We start from the raw sequence: 20,670 nt of genomic DNA, 5'->3' as shown, positions 1-20,670 counted from the left end.
TGGGGTTTGTGCCTTGGGCCACAGTGAAAATCAGGTTGTTGGTCTGATCCTAGTGATCACAAAAGGGCCCCAGCAGGGAGCAGTCTGAAGTGCTCCGAAATGGTGCAGCCTGGCTGGGTCCCCTGACTGCAGCAGCAGAGGTGGCTGTAGGCTGGGATTGAGGGGCACCAGCAGAGCTGGGTGGGTGGGAATTCAGGGCTGGAATAGCAGGTTTGGCTGCAGATCAGGACTGAGAGGCATCAGCAGAGCTGCATGGAGCCCAAGGCTGGAACAGCTGGGGAAGTAGCAGGACAGAGGTGCACTGCCAGGGCTGCGTGTGGGAGCCCAGGATCAGGAGCCACAGGGAGCTGTGGGTCAGGAAGAGGAGAGCTGGTAGATCTCAGAACACTGGGGAAGCTGGCCTGGGGCCTGTCTTTCTCCGGTACTTTATCCCTTCCCAATCCACATGACCACACTCGTTCCCACAAACCAGAGGCAGAGCATGCGGGGTGAGGCGGAATGTGTCTGTGGGGCAGAGGAGGGTGAGCCGGCGAAACGAAGAGAGACAGAGCGACTATTAACAACAATTGCATTTTTATGATTGACTATCAGAATAACCCACAGTCTCTGGCCGTGCCCACGGGACATAAATAACTGAAACACGATGGAAGTGATGGTAAATAATGAGAATTTCATGATTATTACCAGCATCTGTCTTCTGCAGCCTGTATGCCTGTGCCGAGGCTAATGGCATTTGACAAAGAAAATAAGGTGTCCTGTCACAGCATGGCCGGAGAAAATAAATAAATAATGGCAGGGGACGATTAATGCTTTGTCAGTTACGGCACCAGGAAAATTAGTTAAGGGAACAGGGCTCATATATTGTCTAGTTAAACATAAACCATCTCGATAAAAGCTGGGCTTCTATTGAGCTGTAGGATTCAGCTTGGTGTAAATTTTGCTGACAGCTCCATGCCTCAGCTTCACTCTCTAGATTTTACTCCTCCATCTGTCCTCGGATCCCTAGGATTGCTGTCTGGGCCCTGTTTGGGTTCATCTATACAAGAGAGTTATTCTGGATTTAGGAAGGGTGTGAATTTAAAGAGGAATTACTTACTTTGGAATAACTCCTGGTGCGCTTTCTGGTTCAACCCACTTCCAAAGTGGATTAAGCTAATTTAGAAAAAGGAATACATAGTCTGGAATGAGAGAGGCCATGTATTCTTCTTTAAATTCACACCCTACCTTAATCCAGACAAGACCCTAGTTATTGGCTAGGGTGCTAGCCTAGGACTTGGGAGAACTGGATTCAATGCTCAACTCTGCCATGTAGTTCCTGTGGAACCTTGGCCAAGTCCATTAGCCTCTCTGTACCTGTTCCCAAACTGTATAATGGGGATAGTAGCACTGTCCTACCGCACAGGGATGCTGTGAGGGTAAATATATTAACAACTGGGAGGTGCTCGGATGCCATGGTGATGGGGGCCAGATAAATGCCATAGAGAGATTGATCAGGGCTATTAGCCAGATTCCTGCAGATCACCATTCAGAGGAGCACGGGGAAGTCGCCTTTGAATAGTGATTTTATAATCAACACAGAAACCCACAGGGCTGCAGCTGCAGCATTGCCTTTGGGAACGCACAGCTCAGGAGCTAGGCCTGGGCACTGCGTCCTTCCAAGGGCTGGGCTGGAAGTGAAGGGGTTGCTTTGGGGGGCAGGCCAGTCCCATGCCTCCCGTTGGGGCTATGAGCAGGGAGGCGTGGCCTGCCCCAGGACACTCGTCATGGGTGGTGTGGTGCCCAGAGGCAGTGGAAGAGGAGCTTATCTTGTTTGCATGGACACACCCACCCTGCCTAGGGGCTCAGCATGATGGGATTGCTTGCCCAAATGGTCGCTTTTGGCTGGTGTTGGACCTCCAGTCTCCTTGTTATTGGGGCAGGAGTAATAAAGGGCTGTTATCCTTGTTGTGTGAATCGAGGGTAGCAGAACTGTGCTTGGCATGTCCTGATTGAGGGACTCAACCTCAGCTAAATAGCACTTGCTAAGCAGGGGACATGGGTTCCAAAGCCGAATGAGTTGAGAGTGGGGGGTTGGTGCTGGGATGTGTACTTGGGGGCCTACCTGTGGGTTCTAGGCATCATTTCATCCTTTCTCTCTGTACTGTGTAGTAACAGAGCTAATTTAGACTCAAATAAGAGTCTTGTTACATACTGCAAGTCTGAGTCTTAGACCTGCTTTGGGATAGTGTCTTTACTGTAAAAGGTTACCTCACTAACAGATGAAATCACTGACAGCTGTGTTAAGTGGTGTGACCTGAAAACATCCCAGTGGCTCTGTGATTGGCTGGTCGGGTGGCTGGTGGAGAGGACTGGAGCAGTGCCCTGTAGAGAGGCTAGGTGACTGGGCAGCTTATGGAGAGGAGAGGCAAGTGAGTGCCTGGGAAGTGGTATGAGTAAGGTGCCTTCTTACCTTTCCATCTAGGGTGGGAGGTGAACTCTGCTGATGCACCTCTGAACTCTGGGTCTGCTCTGACCAAGGACAACAACTGTGAGTGGGGTGCAGAGAAGGGACAGGCATGTTTCTAATAACATTTACCTTTTTTAAGAACAGGATTGGATTTTTGGTGTCCTAAGAGGTTTATGAATGTTGTTTGAATAGCTGGTAGCCACAGCTAATTTCCTTTGTTTTCTTTCTCAGCTCTTCCCCGGAGGGGGGTGAAAGGGCTTGAGGGTACCCCACAAAGAGGCATTCCCAAGTGCTCCTTCCTGGATTCAAAGGGTTTTTTTTTGCATTTGGGTGGTGGCAGCATTTACCAAGCCAAGGTCAGAGGAAAGCTGTAACCTTGGGAGTTTAATACAAGCCTGGAGGGGCCAGTATTAATTTTACAATCCTTGCAGGCCCCCACCTTCTGCACTCGGAGTGACAGAGTAGGGATTCAACCTTGACATGGTGGCAGAGCGGTGGGATCATTTTGAACCAGAAGCACAGACCTCAGGATTTTAAAAGGACACATTTTTCCTTTTGGCTCCTTGAAAGCCAGGGAGTTTCTTTTCTTTTCTTTTCTTTGCTGCCTGAGGGGGAACAAGCACGCCAAAGGATTAGTCTGCAAAGCCAGGGAGTCCAACAAGCAGTTTATTTTTATTTTATTTTCTAGCTTCGTGGCAATGAAATAGTTAGGCTAGAGTAGGGCAGCCTGTGCATGAGGTTGAGGTCGGGCATGGAAACCCTAGAGCAACCAGTCTTCCCAAAGCGGAACGCCACGGAGAAGACAGACCCAGATCAAGCCCAGACATTCAGCTCCATGACAGAAATGAAGGGAGGGGATGGGGGACTGGGAACTTCCCAGGAGGGAAGGGTCAGCTCTCCCCCGACCAAGATCCAGGTGACAAGCTGGAGGGATGCCCTTAACCCAGACCGAGTTCTGACTGCGGAAGACAGGGATTTCTTCCTACAGATGATGTGCTTGGAAGTGGAGGACAAAAGAGAGGCGAAGCGCTTGGAGTTGGAAGTAGAGGAGAGGAGACAGGCGAAGCGCTTGGAGGCGGAAACAGAAAGAGAGGCGAAGCGCTGGGAGGCGGAAATGCAGGTGAAGCGCTTGGAGGTGGAGTTAGAGCTGAAGTGCTTAGAGCTGGAAAGGGCTAAGCTGGGTCCACCAGGTAACCCTAACAGTCTTTCTCCAGGTACTGCTCCCCATTCCAAGAAATTCCCCACATACAAGGTACAAAGGCCTTCTTAGAAAATTTCGAAAGGGCCTGCCTTGGGTACAACACCCCTATAGACCAGTATATAGAATCATAGAATATTAGGGTTGGAAGAGGAAGGTATGGTGGAGCTGAGGCCACAACTCAGTGGACCCTTAGCAGAGGTGGCAGCTGAAATGCCTAAAGAACACATGAACAAGTTCGACCTTTTTAAACAAAAGGCCAGAATTAGAATGGGTCTAACACCCAAGCATGCCCGTTGGTGGTTCAGAGCCCTAAGGTGGAAACCAGATGTGGCATTTTCCCGACACGCCTACCATATTGTAAAAAATTGGGATGCCTGGATATCAGGAGCAAGTGTTAAATCTCTGGAAGATCTGTCTCTCCTAAAGCAAATGGAGCAGTTCTTAGAGGGTGTTCCTGAGGAAATAGAAAGGTACATCCTAGCTGGAAAGCCCAAAACTGTAATAGAGGCAGGGGAGATCGAAACCAAATGGGTGGAGGTGGTGGAGAAGAAGAAAGCTAGTAGCAGTTGGTGTGAATACCAGAAGAGGCAACCCGAGGCGACACCCCACCATCGGGGTCAGCCCAAAGCCCCACTTCGCAAGGAGGAGCCCTCCACACAGCCAGGGGAAACCCCAGATGCCCTCTCGTCCCACCACCCCACTCTCCAACCACCCACCTTGCTCCAGCCCACAGTCAGCTGGGCGATGCTTTAAATGTAATGAGCTGGGGCATGTGAAGGCCAACTGCCCCAAGAGCACCAGCCGACTACACCTCATCACCCTGGAGTCCCACCAAGAGCCTTCAGGCCCAGATGCCTCACAAATACCCCCAGAGCGAAGGGAAACTGTGAGTGTGGGCGGGAGGAAGATTACTGCGTGGAGAGACATTGCAGCACAGGTGTCAGCTATCCACCAATCCCTGGTGGACTCCAAATTCATCAACCCAGAGGCCCAAGTGATGGTGCAACCCTTTAAGGCCAACTCTTTTAACTTGCCTATAGCCAAGTTGCCTGTCCAGTACAAGGGCTGGTCAGGGATATGGACTTTTGCAGTCTATGAGGATTATCCTATTCCCATGCAGCTGGGAGAAGACTTAGCCAATCATGTGAGGCTAACAAAAAGGGTGGGGATGGTCACCCGCAGCCAGACTAAACAGGCCTCCATACCTAGCTCCATTCCTGAGCCTCCTACAGGAACCCAGCCAGAGGTGGTGGAACGAGACTCCAGACCAGAGTCTATGGCAGCAGTTGTAGATCCAGTTCCTGGGACCCAGCCAGAACCAGCCCAAGAATCGGAACTGGCGGAGCAGTCAGCACCAGAGCCCGTGCTTGCAACCCCACCAGAGTCAGGGAAGCCAGCACCAAAGGGCGCCACAGAGCCTGAACCTGCAGCTAGACCGGCGCAAGAGGCTCAACCGGAGGCTGAAATACCACCTAGTGCACCAGCAGAGAGCGGTTCACAGTCAACGGAAACAACCCCGTCACCTGCTTCGCTTCCAGTGGGACCAAGCCCAAGTCCACAACCCATCAAGGAACTAATGTCTCCAGCATCAAGGGAACAGTTCCAGGCAGCGCAGGAAGCAGATGAGAGACTCAAGGGAGCTTGGATGGTGGCACGGAGCGACCCACCACCTATCAGCTCTTCTAACAGGTTCAGGTTTGTAATAGAAGGAGGACTCTTATACAAAGAGACTCTTTCTGGTGGGCACAAGGAGGACTGGCATCCTCAGAGACAGTTGGTAGTTCCAACTAAGTATAGGGAAAAGCTCTTGAGCTTAGCCCATAATCACCCTAGTGGCCATGCTGGGGTGAACAGGACCAAGGACCATTTGGGGAAGTCATTCCACCGGGAGGGAATGGGCAAGGACATTTCTACCTATGTCCAGTCTTTTGAGGTGTGCCAGAGGGTGGGATAGCCCCAAGATCAGGTCAAGGCCCCTCTCCAGCTACTCCCCATCATTGAGGTCCCATTTCAGCGAGTAGCTGTGGGTATTCTAGGACCTTTCCCTAAGAAGACACCCAGAGGAAAGCTGTACATACTGACTCATGGATTTTGCCACCCGATGGCCGGAAACAGTAGCTCTAAGAGACACCAGGGCTAAAAGAATGAGCCAGGCATTGACAGACATTTTTGACAGGGTAGGTTGGCCCTCTCACATCCTGACAGATACGGGAACTAACTTCCTGGCAGGGACCATGAAATGTCTTTGAGAAGCTCATGGGGTAAACCACTTGGTTGCCACCCCTTACCACCATCAAACAAATGGCCTAGTGGAAAAGTTTAATGGGACTTTGGGAGCCATGATATGTAAATTCATGAATGAGCACTCCAATGACTGGGACCTAGTGTTGCAGCAGTTGCTCTGTACCACATCCCAGTTTGGGATTTTCACCTTTTGAACTCGATTATGGCCACGAAGTTAAGGGGCCATTACAGTTGGTAAAGCAGCAATGGGAGGGGTTTACATCTTCTCCAGGAACAAACATTTTGGACTTTGTAACCAACTTGCAAAACACCCTCAAAAACTCTCTCGCCCTTGCTCGAGAAAACCTACAGGATGCTCAACAAGAGCAAAAGGCCTGGTATGATAAACATGCCAGAGAGCATTCCTTCAGAGTAGGTGACCAAGTCATGGTCCTGAAAGCACTCCAGGCCAATAAATGGAAGTGTCATGGGAGGGGAGCGCCTGGGAGCTGTTAATTACCTCATAGCGGTAATTAGGAGTCTACTATGATGGAAAAAGCAACGGTGGCGTGGAAGAGGTGAGCCTTTCCATGACTCTTGGGCGTAAGCAACGACAGCAAATCCAGGAGCTGTGCACCAGCTTCGCGCCAATGTTTTCAGCCACCCCAGGTCGGACAGAACGGGCGTACCACTCCATTGACACAGGTAATGCTTGCCCAATTAGAGCCCAACCCTACTGGATGGCTCCTCAAGCCAAAACCGCAATAGAAAGGGAGATCAAGGACATGTTACAGATGGGTGTAATCCGCCACTCTGAGAGTGCATGGGCCTCTCCAGAGGTTCTGGTTCCCAAACCAGATGGGGAAATCCGCTTTTGTGTGGGCTACCGTAAACTAAATTCTGTAACTTGCCCAGAAAACTATCCAATGCCACACACAAATGAGCTATTGGAGAAACTGGGACGTGCCCAGTTCATCTCCACCTTAGACTTAACTAAGGGGTACTGGCATGTGCCACTAGATGACCCAGCCAAGGAAAGATCAGCCTTCATCACCCATGTAGGGCTGTATGAATTTAATGTGCTCCCTTTTGGACTGCGAAATGCACCCGCCACCTTCCGGAGATTGGTAGATAACCTTCTGGCTGGAGTTGGGGAATTTGCAGTCGCCTGCCTCGACGATGTGGCCATATTTTCAGATTCATGGGCAGAAAACCTGGAACACCTCCAAGCTGTCTTCCAGCGCATAAAGGAGGCAGGATTAACCATTTAGGCCAAAAAGTGTCAAATAGGCCTAAACAGGGTAACGTACCTTGGACACCAGGTGGGTCAAGGTACTATCAACCCCCTACAGGCTAAGGTAAATGCTATCCAAAATTGGCCTGTCCCTAAGTCAAAGAAGCAGGTTCAATCCTTCTTGGGCTTGGGCAGGTATTACCGACGATTTGTACCAAACTACAGCCAAATTGCCTCCCCACTGACTGACCTAACCAGGAAAAAAAACAACCAAATGCAGTTCAGTGAACTGAGAAGTGTCAGAAAGCCTTTAACCAGCTTAAGGCAGCCCTTACGTCTGACCCTGTACTGAGGGCCCCGGACTTCAACCAACCGTTCGTCGTAACCACAGATGAGTCCGAGCATGGTATGGGAGCAGTTTTAATGCAGGAAGGACCAGATCAACAATTCCATCCTGTCTTGTTTCTCAGCAAAAAACTTTCTGAGAAGGAAAGCCACTGGTCAGTCTCAGAAAAAGAATGTTACGCCTTTGTGTATGCTCTGGAGAAGCTAAGCCCATACATTTGGGGACGGCGGTTCCACGTGCAGACTGACCATGATGCACTGAAGTGGCTTTACAAAGTCAAAGAAACTAACAAAAAACTTCTTCGGTGGAGTTTAGCTCTCCAAGACTTTGATTTTAAAATACAACACATTTCAGGAGCCTCTAACAAATTGGCTGATGCACTTTCCTGTGAAGGTTTCCCAGCATCAGCTGGGTAAAAATGTCCCTGAATTCTAAGTCATTGTAGTCCTTGAAATGTAAAAAGTACTGCTTAGTTCTTCATGTAATTATTAGTAAAATTAGAGGTGCATGTATCTTATTAACTCTGTTTCCTAAACCTCTAGGAAGAAATCCCAGCTGGTGTGGACCTGACCTGAACCAGGCTGGCCAGCACCATCTGTGATTTGGGGGGCATTGTGATAAATGAAGTGTTGGGGGGAGCTCCCTTTTATGAACACCCAGCCAGCCAGTTAGCTGTAAAATCCCTCTTGGTGGCTGTTTGCTGCTTACTTTACCTGTAAAGGGTTAACAAAATTCCCCAGGTAAAGGAAAGAGAGTGGGCACCTGACCAAAAGAGCCAATGGGAAGGCTAGAACTTTTTAAAATGGGGAAAAAACTTCCCTTTGTCTCTGACTGTTGTTCTCTGGAGAAGGAGACACGGAGCAGCAATGCTATGAGCAGGAATGCTGTGTAAGGCTTGAACCAGGTAGGAAAAATTATCTTCCATACCTAGAAGGAATCATTAGAAGGCAGGAAATGTTTAAATAGACACCATCAGGTTTATTTCTTTATTTTGGGTTGTCGATCTCCTCTGTGCTAACCCCAGATGCTTTTGTTTGCTTGTAACCTATAAGCTGAACCCCCAAGAAAGCTAGTTTGGGTGCTTAATTTTTGGAATTGCTCTTTTAAAATCCAGCAAAAGCCTAAGTTCCAGATGTATTTTCTTCCTTTTTGTTTCTAATAAAATTTACTTTTTTTAAGAACAGGATTGGATTTTTGGTGTCCTAAGAGGTTTGTGAATGTTGTTTGATTAGCTGGTAGCCACAACTAATTTCCTTTGTTTTCTTTCTCAGCTCTTCCCCGGAGGGGGGTGAAAGGGCTTGAGGGTACCCCACAGGGAGGCATTCCCAAGTGCTCCTTCCTGGATTCAAAGGTTTTTTTTTTGCATTTGGGTGGTGGCAGCGTTTACCAAGCCGAGGTCAGAGAACAGCTGTAACCTTGGGAGTTTAATACAAGCCTGGAGGGGCCAGTATTAATTTTTACAATCCTTGCGGGCCCCCACCTTCTGCACTCGGAGTGACAGAATGGGGATTCAACCTTGACACCTTCCCTGTCCTGGACATGTGTGAGTACAACCCTATAACACCCCCCACAGAAACACAGACCACATCGCTCTACCCCTGACGTGTGGCTGTAGCTCAGCGAAGGGTGAGTATAATGCCCTTCCTGACAGATGGCTACTCCTGGACACCGACCCCATCAGAGAAGCGTAAGCCCAGCAATCGGCTGTCCCTCTGAGACGGATGAGCACATCCACCCAGCCACAGCAGGGTGCCCCTTACACCAGCGACCCAGCCCACAGATCCAGAACAGGCCGCTATCAGCCTGCCCTGAGAGGGGTAGGATGCCGATCTAGGCACATGCATGTTACATATTGTGATTAGGGCTGGTCAAAAGTTTTCCATCAAAACCAGTTTTCAACAAAAAATTGAGCTTTTCCGTGGGAAGTGCCTGCCTCCCGCGGGGAGGTGTGGTTGGTTTGTGGAAAACCCCAAATATTTCCATTGGAAATGCTGGTGCAGTGCCCCATGGGCATTGCTGTTCAGCTGCCTCATGCCCCCCGGGCTGGACTACACCTCCCCGGAGGCAACATGTTGTCCCCTCAGCTAGGGTTACCATATTTGAACTTTCAAAAAAGAGGACACTCCGTGGGGAGGGGGGGGTAGCCCTGCCCCCTAGCCACTCCCTCCCACTTCCCACCCCCTGACTGCCCCCCACAGAACCCCCAACCCATCCAACCCCCCCTGCTCCTTGTCCCCTGATCGCCCCCTCCCGGGACCCCTGCCCCTAACCACCCCCTGGGACCCCACCCCCTATCTAAGCCTCCCTTATCCTTGTCCCCGACTGCCTCCTCCTGAGACCCCCCCCCACCCTAACTGCCCCCCTAGGACCCCACTCCCTACCTGTCCCCTGACTGTTCTGACTCCTATCCACACACCTGCCCCTGCCAGATCCCTGGGACTCCCACGCCTATCTAACCGCTGCCTGTCCCCTGACTGCCCCCCGAACCCCCAACCCATCTAACCCTCCCTGTCCCCTGACTGCCCCAATCCCTCTCCACATCCCTGCCCCCTAACAGGCCCCCCCCAGAACCCCTGACCCATCCAACCCTCCCCCTGCTCCCTGTCCCCTGACTGCCCCAATCCCTCTCCACATCCCTGCCCCCTGACAGGCCCCCCCCAGAACCCCTGACCCATCCAACCCTCCCCCTGTTCCCTGTCCCTTGACTGCCCCGATCCCTCTCCACACCCCCACACCCTGACAGGCGGCCCCCCCAGAACCCCCAACCCATCCAACCCTCCCCCTGCTCCCTGTCCCTTGACTGCTCCAACCCCTCTCCACACCCCCGCCCCCTGACAGGCCCCCCCAGAACCCCCGCCCCATCCAACCCCCCTGCTCCCTGTCCCTTGACTCACCGCGCTCCCTGCCTCACCCCGCCCCACCCCACCCCACCCCAGCTCACCTCCGCTCGGGCTCTGCCTGCTTCCCTGAGCGCGCAGCCCCCCCCCCCCCCCCGGCTTGCCTCGAATCAGCTGTCCACGCGGCAAGCCTGGGAGGGAGGGGGCGAGAAGCAGAGTGGCGCGGCTGTGCGCTCAAGGCAGGAGGCAGAGCAGAAGTGAGCTGGGGTGGGGAGCGGTTCCCCTGCGCCCCCTCCCCCCGGGGTTACCTGCTGCGGGCAGCCCTCCCCGCGCCCCTCTGCCCCAGCTCACCTCCGCTCTGCCACCACCCCTGAGTGCTCTGCTTCTCCTCCCTCCCTCCCAGGCTTGCCGTGCAAAAGTCTGGGAAGGAGGGGGGTGGAGGGGAAAAGTGGCGCGCCCGGGGGAGGAGGCGGGGCCTAGGATTTGGGGAAGGGACTGGAATGGGGACGGGGAAGGGGTGGAGCCGGGAGCGGGGGGTGCCTATGCCCCATGCAGCGCTGCCGGTGTGCTGAAGCTGCAGGGGAGGGGGGAAGCGGGGGAGGAGCTTTTGCTGCCGGAGAGGCCCCAAGTGAGCGGCTCAATCCGGCGCGGCTGCCCTGTCAGCCGCTTTTGGGTCTTTAAATAGCCGTCCGGGGGGAATTTGTAAAAAGCTAAAAATGTCCGGGATTTCCCCCCGGACGGCTATTTAAAGACCCAAAAACCGGACATGTCCGGGGAAACCCAGACGTATGGTAACCCTACCTCAGCCCAACCTTCCTCCCTGCTTTCCCTGCAGGACCTCCTCGGTCCAGGTCCCTCGTCCCCTTTGGCACAGACACACTCCTTCCGCTTGATTTTCTGACTGGAGCTACCCGCTGGCACTGCCCAGCATGACCCAGACTATTGCAGGGTTTTCAAGCCTCATCCTAGGGTGATCCAGCAGAAAAGCCCTGCATTCCTAGACAGGGTCTTGGTGTCTGCCACCAATGAACCACATGTCTAATTACTTGTGGCAGATAGAGGGAATCCATTCTCATGCTTAAGGGCAGCAGCTGGCCTGCCCATGGGTCAGCAAGGAATTTGCCCTCCGTGTGCAGAGCACACAATTGGCTGGTGGGGTTTTTAAATGTTGACGTCTTCTGAAGCAGCAGGTATTGGAGACAGGCTGAACTGATGTGCCTGGCGGGATTGGATACTGGATGTGATGGCCAAATGCTCTGCTCCACTATGGCCAGTCATGGGACACCAGCTTAGAGGGGCCAGCGGCTTATTTTCTGGTACTCCAGCGCAATGGCAGAGAAGAGACAGGACTCAACTAATGAATACAATACCGAGGCAGCTGTGCTGAACACAGACAGACCACGTAGTTCTCCTGAGTTCCCAGACTGACTCACAGCCTCTACCACCTAGTCTACTTAAACCCCAGTCTGGACTCAGCAGTCACGGCCGGGACTGCACAGCAGCCTCTGGGATTGCGCAGCCCAAGGGTCAGATCTGGCACATGGTGTGGTCAGGCTGAGTTCTTTGCCAGCTGGTTGTCCTCACAGTATATTCAGGAGAGGTCAAGGGCCCTTTCATTAAAGACACCCACAAGGAGGTCTGGAGACAGCAAGGGGATAGAGTAGGTGGGGGATGCTGGACATTCAGGGCTGGAGAGGAGCGATCGCCTACCTACGTGGGATTTCTCCTTCACTGAGCAATGCGTTGCGGCCAGGCGCAGGCGGCTTGCTCACACTCTCCTTCCTATTGATTTTTAATCCCTCACCAATTACATCCCGTAAGTGGGTAATTTATTTCCTGGGTCCCCTTGGGATGCGCTGGAGGTGTCGCTGGCACCAGCTGAGTCGTGGTTAATAACTACATCTCACTTGGAATACAGTTATTTACCCCGCTATAGAGATTTCACACACAGCCATCACGCCAGGGACAGGCGGCCAGGGAGAAAAGATTGGTGCTCACATACCCCAGCAGCTTCTACCCTGGGGAGCAGCTTCACCCCGGGACAGGGGCCTACAAGGAACACAGCTGGTCCGGGAGACTTCGTAGCCTTTCCAAATCCCACCAAGCTCATTGGCTTTCAGCTGGGATGGTGGGTGTGGGGCCAGGAGGCAGAGGCCAGGCTAAAGTTCCACCCTCACTCCTGCTCACACTGAACCCACCCTCAGCAGCCTCTGAGCTAGGGGAGCATTATCCCTCTAATGTCTGGATAGCACCAAGCACAATGGGGCTCTGGCCAGGCTGGGCTCTCTAGGCACTACCACACTACCCAGGATATGGGGAAACTGAGGCACAGAATGCTAAAGGTTCATACAATGGGCTCATAATGGAGACAGGGATAGCACTGTGGCTTCCTGATTCCCAGTGTCTGGTTCAAACAGCCAAACCGCACTTCCTGCCACAGCCAGGAATAAACTGCCCCACCAGGAGTCCTGACTCCCAGAGCTGGATTCTCTGCTCCCTGACCCCAGCCTTACACTGCGGTAACCCCACTGACTTCAGCATAATGACTCCTGCTTTACTCCTGTCTAAGTGGAAGATCAGATCCGCATTCCTGCTTTGGTAGTTAGACCATATTCCACACCCACAGAGTGAGGGACATACTTTCCTAGGCCCCTGCTCTAACCACTAGACCACAACACTGCCTGGACCAGGGCATGCCCATTGCTTGCAGCTGACAATATTCTCATTGCCTGATGGTATTTGGTCGGGAGACAGAACGCCCCAAGAGCCGGGATCCAGACAGCACTGCTAGCCTTCCCAAAGGGAGCAGAGTGGAGCCAGGGGTCTGCCTTCCTGCCCACCAGCCAGCTGAGCTAGAGCCTTGGGTACTATGAATAGAGTGTTGGCGGGGCCTGTGTGCCTGCAGACTGCCTCCGGGAGTGCTCACTGGGCCAGAGAACCCCACCCCTTCCAGGGCCCAGGCCCTCAAAGATGCCGGCTAGTAGAGAAAGGATGGGATGCTTTGCTGTTTGAATACTGTGGAGAAGAGGGTGTTTTAGCCATTGGGGGAGGCACTATAAACATGCTGTCATAACTATAAAGGGAAGGGTAACAGCTCTCCTGTGTACAGTACTATAAAATCCCTCCTGGCCAGAGACTCCAAAATCCTTTTACCTGTAAAGGGTTAAGAAGCTCGGGTAACCTGGCTGACACCTGACCCAAAGGACCAATAAGGGGACAAGATACTTTCAAATCTTGGGGGGGTGGGGGGGAAGGTTTTTGTTTGTGCTCTTTGTTTTGGGGGTGTTTCGCTCTTGGGACTGAGAGGGACCAGACATCAATCCAGGTTCTCCCCATCTTTCTAAACAAGTCTCTCATATTTCAAACTTGTAAGTAAACAGCCAGGCAAGGCGAGTTAGTTTTACTTTGTTTTCTCAACTTGTAAATGTACCTTTTACTAGAGTGTTTATCTCTGTTTGCTGTACTTTGAACCTGAGGCTAGAGGGGAATCCTCTGAGTTCTTTAAGTTTGATTACCCTGTAATGTTATTTTCCATCCTGATTTTACAGAGATGATTTTTACCTTTTTCTTTAATTAAAAGCCTTCTTTTTAAGAACCTGATTGATTTTTCCTTGTTTTTAGATCCAAGGGGGTTGGATCTGTATTCACCAGGAGTTGGTGGGAGGAAGAAGGGGGGATGGTTAATTTCTCCTTGTTTTAAGATCCAAGGGGTTTGGATCTGTATTCACCAGGGAATTGGTGAATGTCTCTCAAGGCTACCCAGGGAAGGGAATCAGCTTTGGGATGGTGGCAGCGGACCAGATCTAAGCTGGTAGTTAAGCTTAGAAGTTTTCATGCAGGCCCCCACATTTGTACCCTAAAGTTCAAAGTGGGGAAGCAGCCTTGACACATGCAGAGCAGAACCCAACAGCATGGGGCCAGGGCAGGAGAACCGGACGGCTTTGGTCAGCGAGAGGCAGCATGGGCTGGTGGCTGGAGCACTAGCACAGCTGTTCTGCCTCTGCCACTGACCCGCTTTGTGATGTCGGACAAGTCATTTACTCTCTGTTTCCTTCCCACCCAGTCTATCTTGGGAGCTCTTTGGGCCAGGGACAGTCTCTTAATAGGTGGCTCTACAGAATCCAGCCCGACGGGACTGATTTCGAGTGGGCACGCCAGGCGCTACTATAGTAAGTTTCAGGGTGATGTGTTGATGCTGTCCAAAGCAGGACCTGTCTCTTACCACCTGTCTGTACAGCGCCTTGCACAATGGGGGCCTCCTCTTGGTTGGGGCTGCTAGGATGCTTCTTGTAATACAAATAAGAGCAACAGGGAAGTGCAACTGACCAGGCTCTGAGGCCAGGCGTGGTTCAGCAAACTTTGCTGGGAAATTCTGTCAGGACTATTTGAGGTGATGATTCCCCTGCAGTGCCCAGGATTTCAGGAAATGGGGGGGTTGTAATGAAAGAGCTGACCGCTCCAATTTCCGCACCTTTCGAGGCAGCTAGCAAACACCAATTTTGTAAATCCAAATTTTAAAATGGAACCTTTCGAGGATTGGAGGCTTCACTCAAAAACTCTCACTAGCAGGTAACACTTCCAAGGCTGACCTTGAAATGGATCGTTTTCCCCAAACCGCCAAGAAATGCAAAACTTTAAATGCTGCACTTTCCAAATGTAGTTGCACATGTTGTGCAAGGTGCTACAAGCAAAGACAGAACCTCAGCAGGGACAAGTATTCTCACTGGTTACACTTCTTTCCCTTTAATAACCAAATGCAAGGGGAGATCTCCAGACTGGTTGCAGTGGGATTACACTGGGGACACTGAATGCGGTGTAAGGAAATGCCAGTTTAGAAAAATAAGTTAAGCAAACATATAACTCTTGTAACATGAGCCCCAGCCAAGGCACTACTTGCAGTACAGCTGCATGTTGTATGAATATGGTATGTAAACACTACTCATGATCTTCAGAGTGGAACGCTTCCCGATCTCAAACCTGACATGCAACTTCCCCTACTACTCCAGTCCTAGAGTCCCACAAACAGCTCTGCCAATATCCCTCGACCCTAAGCCACAGCCCTGATTGCATGATCCCAGGCCTGGGTCCCCATACCGCAATGCCAATGCTCCTCAGTCTGGACCAGCAACCCCTGTGATCATTATTATTATTAGAGCTGTAATAGCCCCTGTGGGCCAGAGACAGGGATAGGACTCATTGCGCTGGTGCCGTGCACACAAAGAACAAAAGCCAAGCCCAGTCTGAAGAGCTTACAATGAAAGCTGGCCAGCGGACAACTCTGTTTTGCAACAACTTTTGAGGTTTTGAATTTGAAATGTTTTTGTTCCACATTGGAATGAAAACGAAACCTTGCAAATGAATTGCGTCAAGACGGAATAATGATGGAACGTCCACTTCTTGCTCATAAAAGTCAGGTTGTTGATTTTTGTCTCTTGTCAGAACTGAGCAGGGAGCTCCGGATCTCAGAAACCTTCCCAGCCAAAACTTCACCAAGACCCAGACATCTCCATGAAATGTTTTGGTTTCAGTGAAACAGCATATTTCAACAAGGAGCCTATGACAATCCATCAGCTTTCAGCTGTGTGTCTCTGCAGTGTAGTCAGCATCTGTGTGTCTGGAAATGAACAAAGCTTATATAAAAACCAAAGAGAGGCAGAGTCTCTTCCCAGGGCCTATTGCTCAAGAATGGGCCTATTGCCCTCTCTTCCCTTGGGTCTCTTCATTCTGTTTCTCTCACTAATAAATCTCACTCCGAGTTCAGACTTTGCCCCATATCCCTTTCGCCCCTCTATCCAGCAGTAGCAGACATCACAGCCTTGCAGGTCAACATCCCATTGGAGGAGGAATCAGTGACACAGAGTCTGGGTATATTCGTAGTGCAATTTATTTGCACTAAATATATATATATACACCAGTCCTGGAACAGAGGTGGTCACAAACAACACACGGATTTCCTCTCTCAGCAATTGCAGCCCAAACCCCAAAGCCTAGGTTCCAGGGAGCAACTCTTCCCTAAGAACTGACCCTGGTTAGAGATCAAGGCAAAATGCAAACTCCCCAGCTGCTTGCCACAGATCCCCCCAACAAGCTTATCCACCACAAAGCTAGCTACACAGTATTACAGTATTTCTTCCATGACTGAACCATTCTCTCATGCTAAGGGTACGTCTATACCCAGCCGCCTAGTTCGGCGGCTGGCAATCGAACTTCTGGGTTCGACTTATCGCGTCTTGTCTGGACGCGATAAGTCGAACCCGGAAGTGCTCGCCGTCGACTGCGGTACTCCTGCTCGGCGAGAGGAGTACCGCGGAGTCGACGGGGGAGCCTGCCTGCCGCGTCTGGACCGAGGTAAGTTCGAACTAAGGTACTTCGAACTTCAGCTACGTTATTCACGTAGCTGAAGTTGCGTACCTTAGTTCGATTTGGGGGGTTAGTGTAGACCAAGCCTAAGAAAAAGAGCTGGTAAGATTATGTGTAACAGCGCCACCTGGTGACTCCTGACATAACAACCCCATTAGGAGCAAGTCTGCAACATCAGACAGTATCAGAAGGTCCCTCTTCCCCTTGCTCAGAGCCATTGGGACTGTCCACGAGGCGGGGGTTCTTCTCACCAGGGGAGGGGCCGATGGGGCAGCAAGCCCAGCGGATGGATGGCGAGTGAGAGAGGTGGCCGGGTGGAGGATGCATGGCCTTCTTACTGGATCTCTGGAGAGGCCAGATGGGAAGGATTTTGTGCTGGATTTACATTCTATGCAGTTGAATAGGAAGGGGCCCTGGATGGGCAAAAAGATTGCACGGATACTGCAGATAGGCCACTGCCCAGCACTCAGTCAACCACCTCGTCAATACCCTGATCCGTCTCCAGCCTCCCGAGAAGGGAATTAAAGACTTGGCTTGCTTTCCCTTTTCTCCCCTGCTGTAACAAGCTGTATTGACTGGCGGGGGGCAGGCCGCATGCTGCACGTGTGCCTGTCCTGGGGTGTGGGTGTGAGTGCAGGCATGTGGCAGCGCGTGGGCTGGCTTTCCCTGGAAGCTGCAGCGGGAGGGGGTACATGGTCATGGGCTGTGGGCATCGGCTGTAGTGTGAGGTGCGGGTGTGCTTGTACTGTGGCGGGGGTGACAAAGGGGGGGGGTGTTTTACTGTTTAAAGAGTGAAAGATACATAATCACAGTATGTCTGTGGGGGGTGTGCATTCTCTGTCTGTGTCAAAATGTGCACGTTAGTATGGTGTATTTGTTCATGGTGTAGGGTGTAAAAGGGGAGTATAAAGCGTGTGTGCAAGTATAGTGTATTGCCCAAATTGTGTGTGCGCATGTGAATACATACAATGCATTTCTTCATGGGCGTGTGTGTGTGTGCGCGCAGAAGGGGTAGATAAACAGTGTGTAAATATAGTGTATTGTCCAGGCTATATGTGTGTGTGGGGTATCCATGATGTGTGGGTAGCTCTCAGATGTTTCTTGTTAAGGGGGTGCCCCTCTCCCCTGGTCGGACTTTGCATTCATTCTTGTAATGTATTACCATCAGCAGCATTGGATCATGTGGATGGGCTGATCCTGTTTGTTACAGAATTCAACCCAGGAGACCTAAAGCTCTATTTTTGTATCTGGGCTCCTCATCTCACATTCCCACCCCCCCACCCCATTGCTTGCACCTTTGCAGCCTGTGACACGTGTTGATGCATGCATCTAAAGCTGTTGAGGTGTTTGGTGCCCATATGGTGTGTTGTGTACTGTAATGTGTGAGTTTGTAATCCCATGTGTACGCTTGTGAGTGTGTGTGGGTATCACAGGGTAGGTGTGTGGCTGAGGAATCTCTGCCTGTGTGTGGGTGCAGTAGATGCTGTGCATGCTGGACGTGTGTCTCTGCACTGCTACAGGACAAAGGCTTGGCTAATGTTTATGAAATCTACTATCAACCACATTCCAGCTATTGTATGCGCCTGCTGCTCTTCTGGCTGTGTTCCTGGGCTGAAGGGGCTGAACCTGGACTCCAAGGAAAGGAAAGCAAAGGCTGGAGGCCTGGGAATGGAAGCAAGGCTGGCCGGTGTCATGGAGAGACGGAGAAAGCAAAGGCTGGAGGCCTGGGAATGGAAGCAAGGCTGGCCGTTGTGAGGGAGAGATGGAGAAAGCCAGCCAGGCCACGCACTGCACGGAGACAAGAGCTAAATGTTAATCACTGAGACGGAAAATGCAGCAGTCGCACACAGCTGCCTCCAAACACGTTGTGAAATTAGCAGTGGGCCAAGTCATCTGCTGGCGTAAATCAGCACAGCTCCACTCACGTCAATGGCGCTATGCTGGGCTGACAGCAGTGGAGTTACTGCAGATTTACACTGGAGTGCCGAGGAGCAGTGTTTGACCTCCTAGGGATGGCCAGCTCTCTACACTGACGTCACTTCATTACTTACCCCTGGTTAACAGGGCTGTGAGATCGGAATCAGGCCCCGGGCATTTACACCTGTGTAACTCAGGAGTTATGGCTCGGAAGCCAATGGCGGCACAGAGGGAAGACGGATCTCTGGGTCATTACACAATCGTGAGACCATACGGCCCTAGAAAGTTTAAGGCTCCACTGGGTGTCTGTGCATTCCATTGGGATACCTGGATTGGAAATACATTGACTGGGCCTGATCCTCAGCTGGTGGCAATCTGTGCTGTCAATGGAGCTCTGCCGATTTACGTCTGTGGAGGATCTGGCCCGTATTTTCCATTGGGAAAGGGCAGAGAAAGAGCGACAGGAATGACAGGGGAGCAGCCTGGAGAGAGAAACCAGCCACCCAGCTGGAGAAGAGCTCAACAAATTGCAGCTTGATGGTTTTGGCACCCCTCACGGGGAATGGGAGAGGGGCACCCTCATGGAAATGCACCGTCCAGGAACAGCCCACCTCCCCATCACACTCGCCCACTTGCCAGCTGTCGGGAGGGGGAAGGAGAACCAATAACCTAGGCACCGTTAGCTCATCTGAAGTAAGGTTTGTGATCGAGGTGAGATCTCCATTTGTCTCCCCGATGCCCTCCATACCTGCCTGCCATGGATCTTGAGATTCCCCTGGGCAGGAGAACAAACAGATCGCATTTAGATAACAGCCATTTCCTATCAGGTATTAGCAGAATCAATCAATTGGGCTCCTCGCCCCGAGACACACGACCCAATCAAAGAGAGACAAGGCCAAGAAGAGGAGCAGAGGGGGTGAGATTAGGGCATAACTCTCTGCAGCTTTGCTTCCCTCAGCTCCCCAGAGCTAATTGCCTGGTCAGGGATTGCCTGGGAACCTGGCACCTTTCATGGGGACTGGCAGTAGGAAAAATGCAGGTTGCCCACTTTGGTGCCCCCTCTGCCCACCAGCAAACTCAGGCCTGGCACTTTGCCAGGAAGTGGCGTAGCCAAATCAGCAGGTGGTGCTCTTCCTTCTAAGATTCTCTTTGATTCAGAGCTCTGTGGGGCAGGGAGAGTGTCTTCAGGGCATGTTTGTACAGCACCTCGCACACTGGGGAGCAGATCAGCACCATCGCATAATCAATATTCCAAGTAAGAAATAACAAGCCCTGACCCAATGCCCCAGCCTGGGGCTAAGGGGCCGGAGCTGTGGTCTACCAGATGAGATGTAACACAGATTCTGACCCTTGGGGCCCTTAATCACTCCCAAGTCACTTTTTGCACAAGGCGCAGTCCCCATGCACCGGTCCAGTCCTGCTAATTACACTCGGCCTCCCCAAAAGCCACCCCCACACCTGCAGTTTCAATTGGAAAAATTATTTTCCCTTCTAATCCTAAAAATCCCAACCCTGCTCTGTACCATGGTGGGTGCAGCAGGATCGTCGGTTCCCACCCCAGAGGTAGCTGCATTTCAATGCTGGGGGATGACCCCACTTACACAGAGTGAGACTTTCGGAAGCTGGCCTGCGTGTGTGCACCTGCAGACTGCTGCTATAATTACGGTCCCATGGCCCTCTAAAGGCCGGACCCCAGACGCAGGAATGCCGCCGTCAGCATAGCCTGATCTGCAGCCCTGTGTCACTACGGGGCAGACCCAAGAGTGATTGCTGGGTCCAGCCGCTCCCTGGGAGAGCTGTGCTCTTGGGGTGGGAGCTGGCATGCATCACTCTGCGGTGACCTCTCTTGCTGAGCAAGGGTGGAGCATTGCTGGAGCCTATGGGGGCCTTGGCTGGAGGCTAGGTACCGTGCTGGGGTGAAGGGAGGGGAACGCTCTAAATCCACCCACCCATATATACTGTGCTCCTCACAGCCACAGCTGAGCATCGAGGGGTCCCTGCCCCATGTGCCTGCCCTGCATCTCCCTGCAGCTGCTGATGTGGTCCAGGGCACAGAAAACCTCCCCTGTTCTATGTGAATAAGGTCAGCACTAGCTGGCGTCTCCA

General features: G+C 51.9%; 1 protein-coding gene across 50 annotated transcripts in view; it reads right to left on the bottom strand.

Moving 5' to 3' along the window:
- The window catches only part of CELF6 (CUGBP Elav-like family member 6), a 203,894-nt gene that overhangs the window by 53,099 nt on the left and 130,125 nt on the right, over positions 1-20,670 (bottom strand). For 25 of the 50 annotated variants that reach the window (XM_065412072.1, XM_065412070.1, XM_065412098.1 and 22 more), the window contains exon 5: positions 16,879-16,890. The exons of the other annotated variants lie outside the window; for them this stretch is intronic. In XM_065412072.1, the coding sequence (XP_065268144.1) occupies positions 16,879-16,890 (12 nt within the window). The remainder of the gene's footprint in view (positions 1-16,878; positions 16,891-20,670) is intronic. 50 annotated transcript variants of the gene reach the window in all.

This window comes from Emys orbicularis, chromosome 10 (assembly GCF_028017835.1).
Source record: "Emys orbicularis isolate rEmyOrb1 chromosome 10, rEmyOrb1.hap1, whole genome shotgun sequence".
NCBI classification, from domain to species: domain Eukaryota; kingdom Metazoa; phylum Chordata; order Testudines; family Emydidae; genus Emys; species Emys orbicularis.
This window is presented reverse-complemented; position numbering and strand designations above follow the sequence as displayed.